Raw genomic sequence first — 18,622 nt, forward strand, 5'->3', positions numbered from 1 at the left:
TTTTAGAAGAACTGGACAATCTGGAAATGAGGTATGTTAAAAGCACCAGAATGCAAACTACAATTATAGAGTCTAAATTATATTAATCAAGAGGAACTATACATTAAACTGATTACGAGAAGTATGCACTCCTAGTGTAACTCAACACAAATCAGGAAGGTCAAAAATATGGACTTTCTTAGGTAGAATCATCCCCTTAGGGACTTATTCCAAGTCTATGATCAGTGTCAATTCTGGGGTCTCTTTCATCTTTTAAAATACATCACTGATTAGAAGGGAGCATCTTACCCAGAAAATACTCCACAATTTTAAATTATGAATCTTTTAAAATACTCTAATAATTTTATGAGACAGACTCATATCCCAAGAATAAAAGAGCTGAGAAACTAAATTTATGCTGAGAATTACCCTTGAAAGTCCTTCCTTATTTATAAAGAACCTTTAAAGCTTATCAACCTGGGGGAAAATAAACTTAATTAAACATGTACACTAGATACTGGAGACAGACACTGTCATTCTTGTGATGCAAATATGCTCTGGTCACCTTCTAATTACTACTACAGTTACAAGTGTAAACACAGAATAGATCTTAAGGGAAGATATCCACACTGCAATAGTCCAAGTGTCATCAAATTAAAAGATCATTCCTAAGTAAATGTTTCCTTTAATACTGAAAATTCTTTTATTAATGGTAACATTATTACATATGAATTAAAGATAGCTATTTAAAATAAGTGGTGCCAAGATAAGGAAGTTAATATTAAAAAGGAAACTGTTATAACTGGTTTGATAAAACCAGTAGATACATAAAAATGATTTTGAAGAATCAGCTTTAATGTTCATCAGAAGAAAAATATATTATCAAAAAAACTCAAATCTTCAAATTTAACAGCATCTTGTTTACCCAAGTTCTGATTTCTCTGAGGGAAATAATACTATTAATCAAGCCCTCCTTGAAATTTATTCTTCTTCTTGGCCTCTCTGACATAATAATAGCATGGTGTCTCTCTAACACACTTTTCAGAGACTGTGATCTCTTTCCCAGAGATCTCTCTTCTCCACTGCTAAATATGACTAAAGCTGACCCCTTGAACAATGAAGAGGGATAGAGATGGACCCTCTGCACGGTCAAAAATTCGCATGTAACTTATAGTTAGCCCTCCATTATATACAGTTCCTCTGTATCCGGTCTGCATCTGTGAATTCAACCAATCACAGACTGGGTAGTACTGTAGTATTTACTATTGAAAAAAACATGTAAGTGGACCTGCACAGTTCAAACCCATGTTGTTTGAGGGTCAATTGTATTTCTAAGTTTAGTTTTAAACCCTCTACACTACCTTCTGTATCTCCATGAGGAGGTAAACATCATTCTAACATTTCTTTCTTTCTACTCCTAGCCCCACCAGGTAGTCTATACCTTCAAGTGCCGGCTGGCCATTTCCACAAAAGTAGTCCAATACTATACCACAATAAGCATATAAAAAAACCCATTCTTCTTTCACATCTTTCATATGTCCGTTAATAGTATCATTAAGATCACCTATGCTCAATACTCTCAATACATATGTTAAAATTTTCTGTCACTCTCTAGCCCTAATGAGTCACAAAACAAGTCCTACATATTTTTCTTTCACAAGTTTACCACCTGTCCCTATAATGTTTCATTATAATTTCACTAAAAAAGTAGATCTCCCCCACCTATCCAATTTCATACCTGAAATATTACCACTAGCAACCAAATTATTTTTCTCTTAAGTTTCTGGAATATAAAGTAATTTGCCGAAACCCCCACTATGTGAACTATTCTTTATGCTTACAAGATAATTTGAGGCCACCAACAAGCCACTACAATTTATGCTTTTCATTTTATTACTCATTTTTCAAAATCTACTTCAGAAAAACTTTCTAAATTACTCTATGAACATGTCTTAACATTTCTTATTTGGCTACTTAAACATAATAGTCCTCTTACTTATAATTATTTTTCTTCTGACACAATTTTATCTTCCAAGGCATAATTCTAATTCTTTCTCCGCTAATCATCCATCTGGAAGTAATACTTAACGTCTTTAGATATAGCAATGATCTTTTCTCATATGCCATGCTACCATTTCAAACTATCAACACCTATCTTTTCAGGTATATTTTATCTCCCTAACTTAACTGCAAGCTGGAAAAAAAGAAAGACTACATCTTATTCTTCCACATGGTCTCCATATTTTGTGCTTACGTACAAAATAAGCACTCAAATATTTGCTAATCAAAACTTTTTTCAACTGTATACATTTTTACATTCTGTGTAATTTTCTATACAACTATTAAGTCTCAAATAGTGACTCACAGACCATATCAAAGAATTACTACATAAAAGTAACTTACCAAATATAGTATGACAAGCTAGAGACAAACTTACATTCATGGCAAAAAATCTTAAGGTATGTCTTTGATACCAAGATACAGGTGAGAAAGAGACAGAATCTAAAGAACCCCAGAAACCTGAAAGAAAATGACAATAACTCAAGTTTATAATCAAAAGACTGAAGGTAATTTTATACCTAGAGAGACTGAAATAAGGACTGGAGAAGCATCAAAGAATCCTTTTAACAAACAGAGTGCAAGTATATGACATCCTGTTAGATGATGATAGACAGCAAATGAGATAAAGGGAAGGAAGGAAGAAGAGAAAGAGAAGAAGAAAAAAGAAAAGAGAGAAAGGAAGAGAATGAAAGATCTTGAAAGCTTGATTCACAACAGAACATGATATGAGATACGCCTATTTTGACCTTCTCCTTCTCCCTTTCCTATACACGCAGGTCCATTCTCCAAAACTAAAATAGAGGTCACACTGAGAACATGTTAATGTCAGAAGTATGCATGTGCAAAAATTCTGAGTGGTGGATTGGCAGCCTCTGCTTGTTTGGAACGTTGCAAGGAGAAATATATTGTTCTGGATTAGTGGACACTGGAACATTTTTTAAAAAATCTCTTAAGTAAAAGAAAGGTTAACAATTATAAAAATAAGGAAAATTTAATTAAATAAATAAAAATTGTTATTTGGAATTTACCCATGAAACAACAAAAGCAAAGCAAAAATCAAATTCAGTAAAATTGCTTTCTAGCCAGACATATTGTACTCTTCAATTAAAATCAAAACCAGACAAAAGGCAACAAACCATAGCTCTGAGTAACATTACAGAAATAGATATGGAGAGAAAGACAGACAGACAGACATAGACACAGCTAGAACAATGGAAACAGAGAAAAGAGAACAGAAAAGATAAAGCAAAAGTGCCAGAGACGTGAGGGAAGCTACTAATGTGGGGGCCTTCTAATCCCACTCCAAACATCTTTTATTTACTATCTAATAATCAGTGGCCTAAAACTAAGACATTTCAGTCTCTTTTCATATCTTTTCAAATTAATTTAATATTTATTTTGTTAAACCTGTAGTTAAAACTTGGCTGTACTGTGATAATTTAAAGGGAAAAAAGGCTATAAAACAACTTTGTATTTAGGAACATTTATGGTTGTATTAAACTTCTAAATTTGCCTACCCCTTTCAAGGAATGGGGCATATTACAAAAGCACTCAATTTCAGTTTAGACAGTTTGCAGACATTTTTTAGTTATTTTGGGGAATAATTTATCTGCCTCTTAGCATTTAATAGGAGTTTAGAACTGTTTAACTAAAATTTAGAACTCTTGTCAAAACAAGGTATACTGATGTTTACCTCCTGCCACTGCCTAAGACAAAACATGGGCTTGCTCAACTATACACAAATAGTTTGAAATATTCTTATCATACACTATCAACTTTCAATAAAATATCCTAAAGTATTTCACTTTTGCCCTGACACTCAAGTTATATACAAGGTCTGTTCAGCTGAAATATGAGTAACTGACAGTTTTTATATGAATGTAAATATAAGTCAAAACTTAAGGTCTAGAATTTAGGTTTTGGTTTTTTTTTTAAAGAATAAAGTTATCTTCTGTTCACAGTCTTCTCTACAATGTTCTCTTTAGCTTCTTTCCCTAGTTCATTAAAAAAACAAAAGAGAGGGTCAGGCCTTCCAACAAATGCTTTTAAATGTTTATGTAGAGATTACTTTATTTTATTTTTAAAGATGAGACAACATGGGGACGAGGGAATGCAAGGAGGATGTATTATCTATCCTATATCATGCCCTGTGTTATACTACCTAATTCGTCATACACTTCTTCTAAGTAACAAAATCAAACCCAACAGCCGCTCCCCAGCTGCTTTTATCACGCAGATCCTCTATTAAGAAAAAAGTTAGCAATGAAAATGAGAAAAATAACCCCATCAGTTTTTCTAGACAATATCACCACCAAGTTGAGAATCTCTTTATAAGATTTTGAAATGAAATAAATTAGGGGATTACGCAAGCATACAATGAGTTAATTAATGTATCTTTCTCTCAATTCTCAATCTCAAATCTTTTAATCTGTTTATAGATTTAGGCTTTATTCTTAAAACAAAAAAAATTTTAAAAACTGCTTGATACAGGAAAAAAGGAATTAGAATATTTATCTGAATGATGAAATCAGGTATAATATTAAAATATTGTTTCATAATATTTTAAAATTTATTAACCTTATTAATAAATGTATTTATTAAAACATAATTACTATATATCAAACACAGGCTTTAAAAATTCAGTGTCTTTCATTTTAGAAAATATAAGAATTTTTATTCTTTCAGAAATTTTTAAAAAGATTTTTAATTTCTGTAATAGGTGAGAAAAGTACAGTAAAAATGCTTAATACAAAAAAATGCCTTGTTACATGATTTCATTACCTTTTGCAAAGGTTTTATTATAAACTTCAAGTAGAAAATTCAATTATGATGAAAAGGACCAATATTAAAGCAATATTCTCAAAATATACTTGATAAAATCTGTATTTTTAAGAATTTGCAAATAGAATTTTTGTTCTTTTAAAGATACTCTTTTCATTCCTTATTTTCTGGCCATAGTTTTATGGTGAATTTACTTTCATAAGCTTCGATTTTAAAACTCACATGAAATATTACTTCATCTCGATACTTTGTGTAAACATTTTTCAATTTCTTGTCTAAAAATGGGGTATATTCCACTAGAATTATTAATCCTTAAATCCTCTAAGACACTGTAAGTAGTCCCTCTGCATGGTGCTCAAAAAAATATTTACTAAAGTTGAACTTATGGTTACTAGTACAGTTTAATATCATGAATTGAATTTGTACCTGATCAATGTTTATGTTATTTTAGTAACTCAAACTTACTGATTAGCTACACACAGCCAAATAGTTACAACTATAGCCAAAATTCAACAATCATGAATAGCAGACAGTGAACACAAGCTTCTACTTCTCCCTCAAATGGTTGTTATTTTCTTAATAGCAATGCTGGATGCTTTATCTTCTATCTGCCTACAGATTAAAAAAGAACAATGAAATGAACAAAAGGAGTGAAGAACAAAAAGTAGGGCACTTAGATAACTTATAAATTAAGAGACAGAAAGAAAATCATCAAGCTAAATAATCAAAAGATCCACTCAAAGTCAGTATCATTATGAAAACATTTTTTTCCTGGACATTTCACTAACTCAATATAGCTGGAAGTTAGCTTTGTAATGACCAGCCATAATTAAAGTTAGCATTAAGAACATATTAGCAACAGATGAAATATATGGGTTTAAACCCCAAGTACCCATATGATAGCTCTGTGATGCAGGTAAACCTGGGCAAAGCACTTCATTTCTGTACAGTTTCTCCATTCACAAAATGAGTAACAACAAAAATCTACCCTGATTATATTACGACGTATTCATGAGACTCAAATGAGGTACTGTGTATTTTGGAAGTAGAAGTATTTTGGAAGCTATTAAAAATCACGCAAAAACGTAAAGGGAGTATCTGTATTTTAATGAGGTGAGGGGTAGTCCATGTTCTGGTTTTTTAAAAGCAAGATATATATTTAATCCTTTTTAGTCTGTTTTGTTTTCCTCATAGTATGAAGATTGTATGGCTACCATACATCATTTCTACTTATTACATAAATATGTTTCTTCCACCCTTAAGAGGCTTTTCCATCTCTTATTCATAGAAAGAACAGGAAAAATATCTTTATCTAAAGCACTTATAAAGCAAAAAATAACTTTTAAGGCAAAAATGTAACTAATTCCTTAGCTATTTTTAAATACTATACAATATAACATGGCTGACTCCCACTCCTGGTCATATCCCTAATTTGTAATGGTCTAAGAGCAAATTACTTCAGTCTCAAGGTGCTGCAATTATCATACTTAATCATAATGTGGAATATTAGTGTCATCAACTTACCTGATGAGGGAAAATTCACCTTTATATAACTTAAAGGTGAAAGCAATATTCAAGTATAAGAGAAAGCTTTCCCTTCCCTCTACTAATACATCAGTGACATTTGAAAACATGAAATTAACATGTATAGCCCACAAATTCTTTTCTTTAGAAGCTATAAAGACAAACTCAGATACGATGTATTTCCTAATTCAACAAAGACGTTCCAAAAAGAAGCAAATCAGAAACACAAGGACAGAAAAGGAGAAAAGAAAAAAATTCTTTACCAGCATATTTAAGGACCTGCTTTTTAAAAATTCTCTATACACATAATCACTAAGGAAATCCATCTATCACTGACAATTATACAATTAACATGATCTTTTTAGAAAAAATACTGGACCAATTTTATATCTTACCTTATGTACACTAAGGCATATCCACAACAGCTAAAGTTAATTCCTTCACTAATAAAAATTCCTTCTTTATTCTGCTTACTGCAGAGAAGTAACCAACTTTACTGTGATTATAAATCAAGTATGGTGCCATTTTCATGAAAAATTTCACAAGCCACTGTATTTTACAAATGACTTTTTTGTGAAAGTTTTGTTTTGCAAAATAATTCTAATAACACACTATTTATTGCATTATTTTATAGTTTATTACTAGATGTTAAAATTAATTTTTTAAAAAAATTAAATTGCTGAAATAGTAGAAACACATGCTTTCACTTGTTTTCCTTATTGAAAGGCATCCCTGATATACAGAAAGTACACTAAAAAAATGTCACTAGACACACAAGAGCACCATCTGAGGAGCACTTTTTCCTTCATACAGTGGTTAGAGTGGAAACACTGCACAACCAGCTGTATGTGCTAAACCATTGCAGATACTCAGCAAAATATGTGAAAAATCTATATAAGAAACAGAATGCGGAAGGAAAAGGGCTTAAGCCCAAATAAATATCTAACATATCAAAGCTTGATAAACGGCAAGAATACCTGATTCTTTGGCTTTAATTTTAAAATGGCTATCTATATTTGAATCAAATTCTTCTGCACTGGAAAACTGTTGCTGATTAAATACAGTAACACAATAAAAATATTTATTTATAGTTTCCTCACATGGTATTCCAAACATTTTTCTTATCTATATCATCTTTTCATACTTGTGAGTTTCTCATCAAAGTGTCAGTATTAAAACTATTTTAAAAACTAGTTATCACCAATATACAGGTACTGTAATATGTACAATCAATTTTCTTTTAAATTTAGTTATCTCAATAAAAGTGTCTAATAAATAACTCTTTTTTGAAACTTAAAGTGAAAATAATGTCTAAATCAATTCTTAGATGGATTTCCTTTGTGATATGCAGGGTACCAGTGTCAAGAACTCCCCAAATCTGTAGCAACTATAAAATGAAGAGACTGCTAATTACCATATTGAAATAAGATCGAATTTTGACTCCTCTTGCCAGATCCCACACTATCACGTTTCCATCATGACCAGCAGAAAAGAGAACTCTCGGATCGAATGGGTGTGGCTCAAGAACAAATACCTCATCTTCATGACCCTGAAATATTTTTTAAGTGGTAAAGAATTATAAATATTAAAAGATAAAAAGAAAATGCAAACAAACATTAATATTTGCAATTATTTCTAAAATATGACTTTTAAGAAATATTAAAGTGGTAAAAAAATCTTCAAATTTATTGATGTATAATAATGAAGCTGAGCTAGTTTCACTGTCTAGGGATTTGCCATCATTTGGTAAAACCTGACAACACTATTTATTGATCCAGCCCTCCATACTAAAAACAGCAAGGATCTCTATTTCTAAACTAAACCTATTTAACTGCATTTTAAAATTATTTCCATTCTCCCACAAAGACCATCTAGCAAGTAAGAGTTTCTAGATAACATAAAAAACTTTATTCCCTGATGAAAGTATTCTATTGTATAATCAGCTTTAGTTATACCAAATAAAAATTAGTCTTTTTTTCTCACCATTAGGACATGAATTAGTTGACCGGTGTAAGAATTCCAAACTTTCAGAGTCATGTTATTAACTGCAGTTATAACTGTATTGTCATGTCGATCCCATGCTACCATAGTTACTTTCATTTTTGTGATTTTATCTTCTATCCCTTGAAGGTTTTGGCTGAAAGTGATGGAGGCAGTATTTGTTTACACTGATATTATTTATTAAAATATCAGTATGACAAAAACCTAAATACATTTTCATATAGTTTATATTCATTAACATGAATAACTATTGCTTAACACAGTAATTAAGAATAGTTTGAACCAACACAGAACGATGGCAAAAATCACTGCAAGGAGTAGCAGAATCAGGATTCCAGCACTCTTAAGCCCCTACTAACAGATGACCTTGAATAAATATCACTGGCTTTAACACTCTCTGGATCCAGGAACTCTGTGCCATGCTGTCACTCTCCATCTCTTACTGCTGCTGTCATGCCCTGCTAATGACTACTTTGCTCTCCCATCCATCCGAGATTACTACACACAAATACAAATATAGAAAAATGATACAATATTAAAACCAAAATAACAATTAACAAAGTGTAGTGTATTTTCTCTTGGCTGGAGATAAGCAGTGGATATATCACATCATCCCTGTGACAGAATGAACATTATAATATATTCTGCTTTCTGAAAAAACTAGTAAAACTTGCAGCTATTCTTACAGTACTATCATCCCCTTAACAACACTGAACTGAAAGAAATCATTAATGCAACAGGTCTTCTCACACAGGGCAAAAAATCACTGTATTAAAATCAACATCTTCATCTCCAAAAGCACCTCTAGTTATTACAGAAAAGTAGTCATTTTAACATAGATTATGATACAGGCTTTTTATAGACTGAGAGTCACACCAACCTGTAATACAGCTTTACAACTTTAAATGATCTAGCTATATCTATGTAATACTTCAAATTTGATCTCTTACCCTGCTGGGCGAGTAGCCATATCTAACAAAATACTCTTCCATTCTCTTCTTTTAAATTGCCAAATACGTGCTGTCCCATCACGACTGCCACTTACAAACCTGTAAAAGGAGGCCATCACCCAAAGAAAAATCACATGTATTTTACCAAAATGCACCTTCCAATAGAGTTGTTTTAAAAAATGCTATAAAAAAAAAAAGACAGCACTCATCTTCACTTACACAGTATTCTAATATAATAGAGATTATTCTATTTGATATTCTTTGCAAATCTAAGAACTTCTGAATCTTCCCGGGCTTTAAAAATTTTATACACACACATCCTAATGTTCATGGTAAGGTCTCAAAAATAGCATTCAAAAGTGATTCAAGGTGGGGAGGGAATAGCTCCAGTGGTAGATAAGAGTGCATGCTTAGCATGCACGAGGTCCTGGGTTCAATCCCCAGTACCTCCTCTAAAAATAAATAAACCTAATTACCTACCCTCGGCCAAAATAAAAATAATTAAATAATACAATAATAAATAAATAACAAAAATATATATATATAAAGTGATTAAAGGCCACTATTTACTATCTTAGAAAGAGAACTGATCATTCTACTCAAAGTGAAGAAATATCTTTCTTTAATTTAAAGCAAGAATGTGAGAAAATTTATAAAATATCATCTAAGTTTATCATCAATAAACAGCTTGGCCTCAAATATTACATTATGATACATTCCCAATCTCTACTGAAAGTTTCTCTACACTTTGATATGTATAGAAAATACATAGGGTGAGTAAAAGTCCCTATTATTAAAAGTGGTCAAATAAACTAACATTATTACAGATAAAACATGAAGGTATGTTCATATGCATGTGAAGGCTATCCTGATTTTTCATTGTAACTGGTGAAGATCTTTATTTTAGGTGGCTAATATACAAATCTAACTAAAAACCTAATCACAAGAATTGTCTTTATTTTGTAATTTTAAAAGTCAACTTAAATTTGACATACAGAAATAATTATTTTACCTGTTACTAGTGTTGGAAAACTGGATACTGTCCACTTTGTCCTATAGATAAACAGATGAACAAAAAAGAAGATCCTGAATATAAACTGTTAGACTCATTTAAATTGTACTCATCTAACTCTTTTCAGCAATACTTACAGTATGAAACTCCAATTCTGATACTTTCTCTGGCTGACCTGATCCAAAAAAATAAACCCTAATAATATGATCTGTGCTTCCTGTGGCCAGAAACATTCCACCTAGGGAATAACAGTGAACATTTATGAGTAAAATACAATTTCAAAATCTCTGACAATTAGATAATGCAAGCAACATAATCACAATATATACTGAATGACAAATACTTCATTCTAAAACTACTCATATTTATCTTAAGTATTATGTACATATATGTATATATCTTAAGTATTATACATCTAATTTGAAATTAAGAAAGTTTACTAACACATAAGCTTTGACTAGGAAGACTTTTTCAGTATTTATTTTCTCCTACAAATGGTTTCAGTAAGTATTATCAGTGGCAACATGCCATTTAATTCTGCTGAAATCTCTCTCTTGCCCCTTTTCCCAACTGTTAAAATCCTATCAAATTTTTAGGGCCCAACTCCTTCAGTATACACTTAACAAACTTGCAATCAAATGAGCATGCTCTCTTCAGAACTCTCATTAAGACTCTGTCTTATAGCACATACGTTCTACTTTGCATTACACTTTTTTGTATATGCAATTTACTCTCTCTTGGAAACAACACCCCCCCATAGTGTTGAAAGCAGTGCTATATATAATTGCATTCAGAGTACTCTGAAGCATATATAGTGCCTATATCTGTGTTATTTTTTTTTCTTATTTTTTTTTACATTTTTTATTGATTCATAATCATTTTACAGTGTTGTGTCAAATTCCAGTGTTCAGCACAATTTTTCAGAATATCTGTGTTATTACTAGAAGTAAAACTGTCTTCATGGCAGTAGCAGTGGAAATCTTAAAGTTAGAAATTGAAGATGTTTAGATAAGAGCATGGCAAAAATAGATTCATGCTGTCAGTTTGCAATCACTTATTTCAGTACTACTGCTGCTATTCACAATTATGAAAGGAAAAGAAAAAGTAAAACTAGAAATAAATGTGAAAGTAATGGGTATGAGGAACATTAATTTCTGTTTCATTTTCCTATCAATTCATTTTAAATCTCCAGATCATAATTTGCTTAAAAAGATCTATTTGAATAGCCATTCAAAATGCTGCTACATAAACTCGAAACATAATTAGAATTTTAGCATTGTTAATATAGCTACTTTTTAAGAGCAAATAAAAACAATCTGGAGCAAAGTAATTAATAAAGATGAACAAATATCTATCAAATTTACTTAGCTATGAATACCTACAAAATCCATGGAAATATAAAACACATTCAAAACTTTTCTTCTAGTAAGATAACTATTCAAAGATTTATTCTCTAATAGTCAATTTTGAAACTATTTATTCTCTCCTCCCAAAGAATGATGGTGTTAAAAGTTCAAATATTTATAAGTTAATTTATGATTATCCCCAGTATATGCATGAGAATATAATTTATATTACAACAGGAAGAATTTTCCAAAGTTTTATGTGTTCCACTAGAAACTTTCTAATATATCTTTAAGTGGAAAATTAGGAAGAAAAAAAATCCTACCAGCACTAAAAGAAGAACAGATCATTTGAACTCCAGGCCGAGGGCGCTCAGTAAATTTTGCAGGTCTTGGACTGTAGTACAAAAAAATAGCCAATTAAAAACATCCCAACAGGACCAGCAACACCAGAACTCAGCGGTCTTAAAAAATAATTACAGAAGGACAAAATTTAATAAGAAGCAGCAGATGGCTCCCTTCCTAAAAACAAGCTCAAAATCATTACATGTCATATCAGCAGGATCTTGTGGAAATTCTAAATACAGATTTTGTAGGAGCTCCTGATTATACAACAGTCCACACATGAAACAATTTCAGAGCAAATGTCATACCAGACATGTAGTTACATTCACTTCTAATCAAATTTAGCAGGTTCTCAGTTTCATACAGTAGAAAAGCAATGCACAAATACATAAGGAAACACAAGTCATTTGTTAACACGAACAAACTAGCAAAATAGGTGCTGTCTCTGTGGTGTATGTCTACCAACAATAACTACACTTTTTCAATATTAGACATTGTTAAGTAAACATCTCCCTCTCTTTACCTTCTATAAAATATGCCTTTTAAGAATCCAATAAGTAATCTTACATCCTAGTGAAAATCTGTAGACTGTTTGACTCTTACATCAACTATAATGCTCATTTAAAAGTGATCTATAGAAAATAGGTCACACTCAACATATTTACATTAACTGTATAATTGCATTATAGATTATATGTCTTACACTATTGACATTAAATGGTTAGTGTTAAAATCAACCATATTAAATAAAAATTAAATTACAGATTTTACCAATACCAGTTACAATATACATATAATGCTCCAATACAGTGACTATATTTAAAGCTCTTCTTAATATATATTCTGACTTAGTTTTTCTCAGATTAGGGGAGATAATTAAAAAATAATTAGAGCCTTCAACCAGAGTACACTGCCTAACTTTCACAATCCATAGCTATCGAACACAGAATGGTTTCAGTCTTGTGATCATTTAGGGAAAAAAGTTCAAAATATTTCTGATCTATCAGTTATATATTTTGAACAATAAGAATAATCTTTCTTACTGATACAGAACACAATAAAAAGTATTTGCTAAAATTTTAAAAAATAAATTTGTAAATAAATTTTTTTAAATTGACATTTATAACAATTTTTCATTATAGTCACAGGCTCTGATACGGCTGAACATAGCTGATACTGTTTAGAGAAAGACAGAGTTATTAAAAATTCTTAAAACCTGAATATTTGATCAGAGTAAAAATTAAACTAACTGTAATTTAAGTAAACTTATCTGCAACTATAAAGGGAATTAATTAAATGCACTTCTTTCATTAATATCTGACAGACTGTAGTGCTTCATTTTTATTAATTTTTGGCTCAACTGCTTTTAAGTGCCAAACAACCAGTTAGAACTCATAATCAGAATACACAAATAAGCACATAGATTGTCATTTTAAACAAATGTTAATAATATTTTTTTAAAGAGAAAAAGTCAGATAAGCAGGTATATATAATTTATTTTCAAATGCACATTTGAGGAAAATTTCAAGACTAGGACTCATATCCTCTGAGTTCAGTTCTCAGTTCTAACACTTAGCAGGTGTGACCTTAGACAAGTTAACATTTCTGTACCTCAGCCTCCTCATCTGTAAAATGGGGGTCAACATGTGAACATATCTGAGTCGCTGAATTTAATGTACATAAAGTGCTTAGTTCTGTGCCCAGTAAATTATTAGCAGTATTATTAGTATTTTCATTAGGTTCAACCAGTTGAAGATAGTCCATCAGTAAATAACTGCTATTTGGTCTAGCAGTGGCTAAGAGGAGGTCCTGACACTGTATTTCCAGTATCTGCCTCAGTTTTCTCCCCTGTTTGTCCTGAAGGTAATAACTGCACCATCCTCACAGAGTTGTCATAATAATTAATGGCATAACAAACATATTGTGCTTAATACTAGGCTTGACAAACTAAGTGCTTAATAAAATTTTGTAATCATTATTACCATTTGTGTATTTCAGGATTCTAATTCTTTCCTCACATCTAATCTAAATATGCTTGGACACCTTCGTCCTACTCAGAGATCTTTTGGGCTAGCTTCTGAGTCAACCAGTCACTCAGATTACTCATCTAAGCAGCAGCATCTTTATTAGTGGGAGTTGTTACCATATACATAATCCCTGTATAAAAGTGAATTTATCAGGAGATTTGGGTTTCCATATCAGGTTTCATTTACTGATAGAACTGATTCTTTCAATTAATGAAGACTGGGTCGCTGAAGTCACTTACCCCAAAAAATTATACAAAAGCATTACAGCACAACAATTTTTGCCTCTGATTAGTAATTAAAGCCTATATGCCACATTTACTGGCACTTATGAACCATGTATGTATAAAGAAAGGAAAATAGGTATCTCAAAAGACTACATCTAAGGGAAATTACTCTTACTTTTATGCCTGATTTCAACTTCAGTTTTCACAGGACAATTGTAATAACAAACAGAAAAGAACACTACTTATAAATCACTAGAAAAAAACTTTTATGTCCAAAAATAGGAAAACCACTAACTGCATTATTATTATATAGTTATTCCATGGAATAACTCAATGGAATATAATGCAGCCATTAAAATTATTATAAATGCCTATAATAAAATGCTAAGGAAAAAACAGCAGAAAATTACACAGTTGACCCTTGAACAACATGGGTCTGAAATGTGTGGGCCTACTTATACATGGATTATTCCCAGTAAATACATGCTACAGGACTTTAGGATCCACAGTTGGCTAAATCCACAGATGCAGAAAGTGCAGATAGGGAGGGCCAACTTGTAAAGCTACATGCAGACTGACTGCTTGGGGGTCAGCATCCCAATCCCTGCCTTGTTCAAGAGTCACTTGTATACATTTTCTTATTTATGTCTACATAAAAAAAAATGTATATAGGAAAAAACTGTTAGGGTAGTGGGTTAATAGGCAAACATAAAGGTTCCGAAAAAAAATCATTTATATGGAATAACTCACTTCTCAAGGATCTGAATAAACTTTATTGTACTTAGCAATGTAATTCTCCAGAAACACAAAGTGAGTTTAATTCTGTAAACACACTTTTGTTCCTGGGCTGATGTGAAGCTTGCTCATCACTTTTTCTTCAAAAATAAGACAAGAATAGACAAAGGTATCCCAATCAGATAGGTGGTATAACATACTCAAAGGAAAACAACAATTAACTATTGCTACTGTCCATACACATCAGTGAAATATTTCAACTTTTATCTGAATGTATATAGAAAGCCTTTACTATTCTAAGTATTAGAATGCAACTGCAGTGAAATCAATTTGCTTTCTCCAAAGAGCCATGCCTTTGACCACAATCCTTTTTTTCAAATGAAGTATAATTTGCTTTATTATGCTACTCAAACTGCCACAGCCCCTAATGCCCTGACCCAGGAGGCAATCTTCAGGAATGTTCATACACATGAAGTTTATCTAAACACTACTGTTTCAAAATAAGAGATGTATGCAAATTATTTGATAAGTAACTCAATTTGGGTTGATAATTTATAAATAGAAGTCAGAGACAATTATGCAAGTATGTATCTAATCTGAAGGACTTTCTGCCCTGAGAGCAGAGATGGCCATGCCAACACTGGAGAATCACTGTAGGCACCACCTCCTCATTCACAGATTGTCTATGGGATAAGTACAGCACTTCTCCCCAATATTCCCACTTGAGAGGTAGCATGAAACAGCACAAAACCAGACGGCAGGGACATGTTACAGTCCCAGCTTTGCCATTTTTAAAAACTGTTTTAACTGTGGGAAGGTCATTTGGCCATTCTTTGCCTCAATGTCCTTAATCAAAACATAATGTGCAGCCAACTTATTTCAATAATCCAATATATTAATACAGGTGAAAGCACGAATGCTAAATGCTATTATGGGGCAGAGGTAAGGATGTATCTATCTACTTTGATGTAGTTTAGCAAAAATTTAATGATTCTATTTTCCTAAGTTCCCCTAGATCTAAAATAAAATCTAAAGTCTATAGAGGCGATAATGTAAATAATTACAATTCTTCCAAAGAATTTGGAACTCTTAAATTATGTTTTCAACACCAGAATGAGTTACTGAGATGTAACTGCAGCACATAAAAAGAAGCAGTAGTAAGATAGGTGTATTCTGAAAGAGGTAGGGCTAGGGAAAAAGATAAAAAAGAAATCAATATGTTAACATGAGAAAACTGTCTTCAAAGCAAGAAAACAAAAAGGAAAGCATAAAAATGAAGGGATTAGTGAAGAGCCAAAATTAATTTCTGTTGTTTACTCAAGGCGAAAAAGTATAATTATTCCTATTGTTGACTACTTTATACTTTTGCAGTTTCAACCCTTAAACACATTTATTCCATAAAATAAAAGAGCAACTAACTTTATTTTAAGGGTTCCAGCATCCCACAGCCAAAAACAAATAGTGCCATCTGCCCCAGTAGAAGACAGGTATCTCTTTGAGCCACTGCACAACGGTGAGAACTGAAAAACAAAAAAAAATTTTTTACAAGAGTGACACAATCCAAATAATAAACCAATTTTTACACTACAAATAGCAACCAACAATAATGGTTAGAGAACACTCAGACGTGATGAAGGTCATGGTTACCATGTTATTTAAAGTTCATACGTTTATAAAGAAAAGAGAAATATTCCTTTCTTCATTTTAGTTGGCTTTATACAATAGATTACAAAAGTGACTTCTTAAAATTTACTTTAAACTATAACCAAATAGGATTTTGCAGGGATTAAAATGATTACCTGTAGTGATGTTATAGATGCACTGTGGCCCTGAAGAACAGCTAAAGGTGCACATGTTCGAAGACACCAGACTCGGATCATTTTATCACAACTTCCAGCTGCTATCATGGTATTCTCATAGTTTACAGCCATGTCTGATATTTCAGCAGCATGTCCTCTTAAAGTAGCTAACAATCTCCCATCATCTGTTGCCCAGATTTTCACAAGACAGTCATCAGAACCCTTAAAATTAAAATAGACATTAACAAAATTAACTCTATAAATTTTAATTCAAATTCTTAATACAGATACAGAAATCATATCTGTTATATCCACATCTCAACAATTATATTTTTAGGTACTAAGAAGTGTTAAATACATGTGTTAGGAATTTTCCCCTACACGAGGCTTTTATTTCGTTAAATTATTCACTTATAAAGAATACTCATATGCCCACCGTCTAACAGGAAAAGTAGAATATTGGCAATAACTTTCATCTACCCATGGTCTACCCACCACCCATGGTAGCCTCTACCTGGTATCTTGTAAAAGAACTTGTACTTCTAAAGTAACAAAACTATAACTGCAAAATGAATGTACTATATAATAGTGACTAATCCTATGTATGATAATATGGAAGTGAAAGGATGATTATTTGGGGGCTTTCTCTCCTAAGAAGCCAAAATCCATAATATATAATGAGTTTCCCATTACTGACCTTCAGCTAAATACATTATATATAAAATCACCTAATGTTGGCTGTAAGAAAAAAGTTAATTTTATCTACACGAAGTCAATAAAAGTACATAAATTACTTGTTTACTCTGCTGCAGCAGCATAAGCTCAGGAAGAAAATGTGAAGAACACAGCTGCCTAGGAATACCTGTATTTACAAATAAACATTTCAATTTCACTCAGCCAAAGTAGAGATAAGAACTTCTAGGCTTTATTTGTATTTTATTTTTGTTTTCCTCTATGGCTTGAAGTTCACCAACCTCTCCCTATTTCCCCCTAATTTTTATTATTAAAAATTTTAAATACATAAAAAAGTACAGAGTATTATCATTAACCACATATATCCATTCCCCAATATACAATATTTATTAAAAGATTTCAAAGACTGTAGGTCACAATTCTTTACAATCTTCCAATCTAATTCATTAAAAAATATACACACATACACAATTTTATCTGGCATTAGAAAGTACTTATAGGATCTACAAAAACAAATGATATAGACAAGTATCTGCTTCATACTGGTAATAGATAAGACATATAAATGATCACACGCAGTATTAACAAAACATGTTCAATGCTTTACCCTAAAGCAGACTCTGCCAACACTACCCAGAGCATTCTCAATTAACTATAAAACCAGTTTTTCTGATTGACCTTTGAAGCAAGTTAAATGTGTTACCAACCACTGAAGATTAGTAATAAAACTTAACTTTGGTGAATTATTTACATTAAAATCTGGTATTCCCATTGTATTCACTTAATCTCGGGCTCCTTATCTATAAAATAAGGAGGTTAAATTGGATGATCTCCTAGGTTCCCTTTGAAAACTCAGTGATTCATGCATTCATTTATCCGTCTGCCTTGTGATTAAATATGTACCAAACACTGGAGATTCAGTGATGAGGTACAAAGACAAATTCCTGTCCTTATAAAGCAAGGCAGAAGACTATAAATGCAATAACATGTCCTAAGTGCTATACTGTTAATCAGCAGAGATCCAAAGGACAGTAATCTGTCTTTCCTCAAATATGGAGAGCCACCATCTGGAAAGGAATCCAGCAGCAGTGATGCTTGTATGGTCTTCTGCTGGAGAGGCACCGCAGTGTAAGAGCACAGACCCTAGG

General features: G+C 31.9%; 1 protein-coding gene across 3 annotated transcripts in view; it reads right to left on the reverse strand.

Annotated features, from left to right (window-relative positions):
- Nucleotides 1-18,622, reverse strand: part of PHIP (PHIP subunit of CUL4-Ring ligase complex) — a 122,910-nt gene that overhangs the window by 59,032 nt on the left and 45,256 nt on the right. For all 3 annotated transcript variants that reach the window (XM_072965524.1, XM_072965523.1, XM_072965522.1), the window contains exons 8-15: nt 16,782-17,003; nt 16,402-16,502; nt 11,978-12,048; nt 10,446-10,546; nt 10,309-10,349; nt 9,297-9,395; nt 8,329-8,482; nt 7,760-7,894 (exon numbers count right to left, since the gene is read on the reverse strand). In XM_072965524.1, the coding sequence (XP_072821625.1) occupies nt 7,760-7,894; nt 8,329-8,482; nt 9,297-9,395; nt 10,309-10,349; nt 10,446-10,546; nt 11,978-12,048; nt 16,402-16,502; nt 16,782-17,003 (924 nt within the window). The remainder of the gene's footprint in view (nt 1-7,759; nt 7,895-8,328; nt 8,483-9,296; nt 9,396-10,308; nt 10,350-10,445; nt 10,547-11,977; nt 12,049-16,401; nt 16,503-16,781; nt 17,004-18,622) is intronic.

This window comes from Vicugna pacos, chromosome 8 (assembly GCF_048564905.1).
Source record: "Vicugna pacos chromosome 8, VicPac4, whole genome shotgun sequence".
In the NCBI taxonomy this organism is placed as follows: domain Eukaryota; kingdom Metazoa; phylum Chordata; class Mammalia; order Artiodactyla; family Camelidae; genus Vicugna; species Vicugna pacos.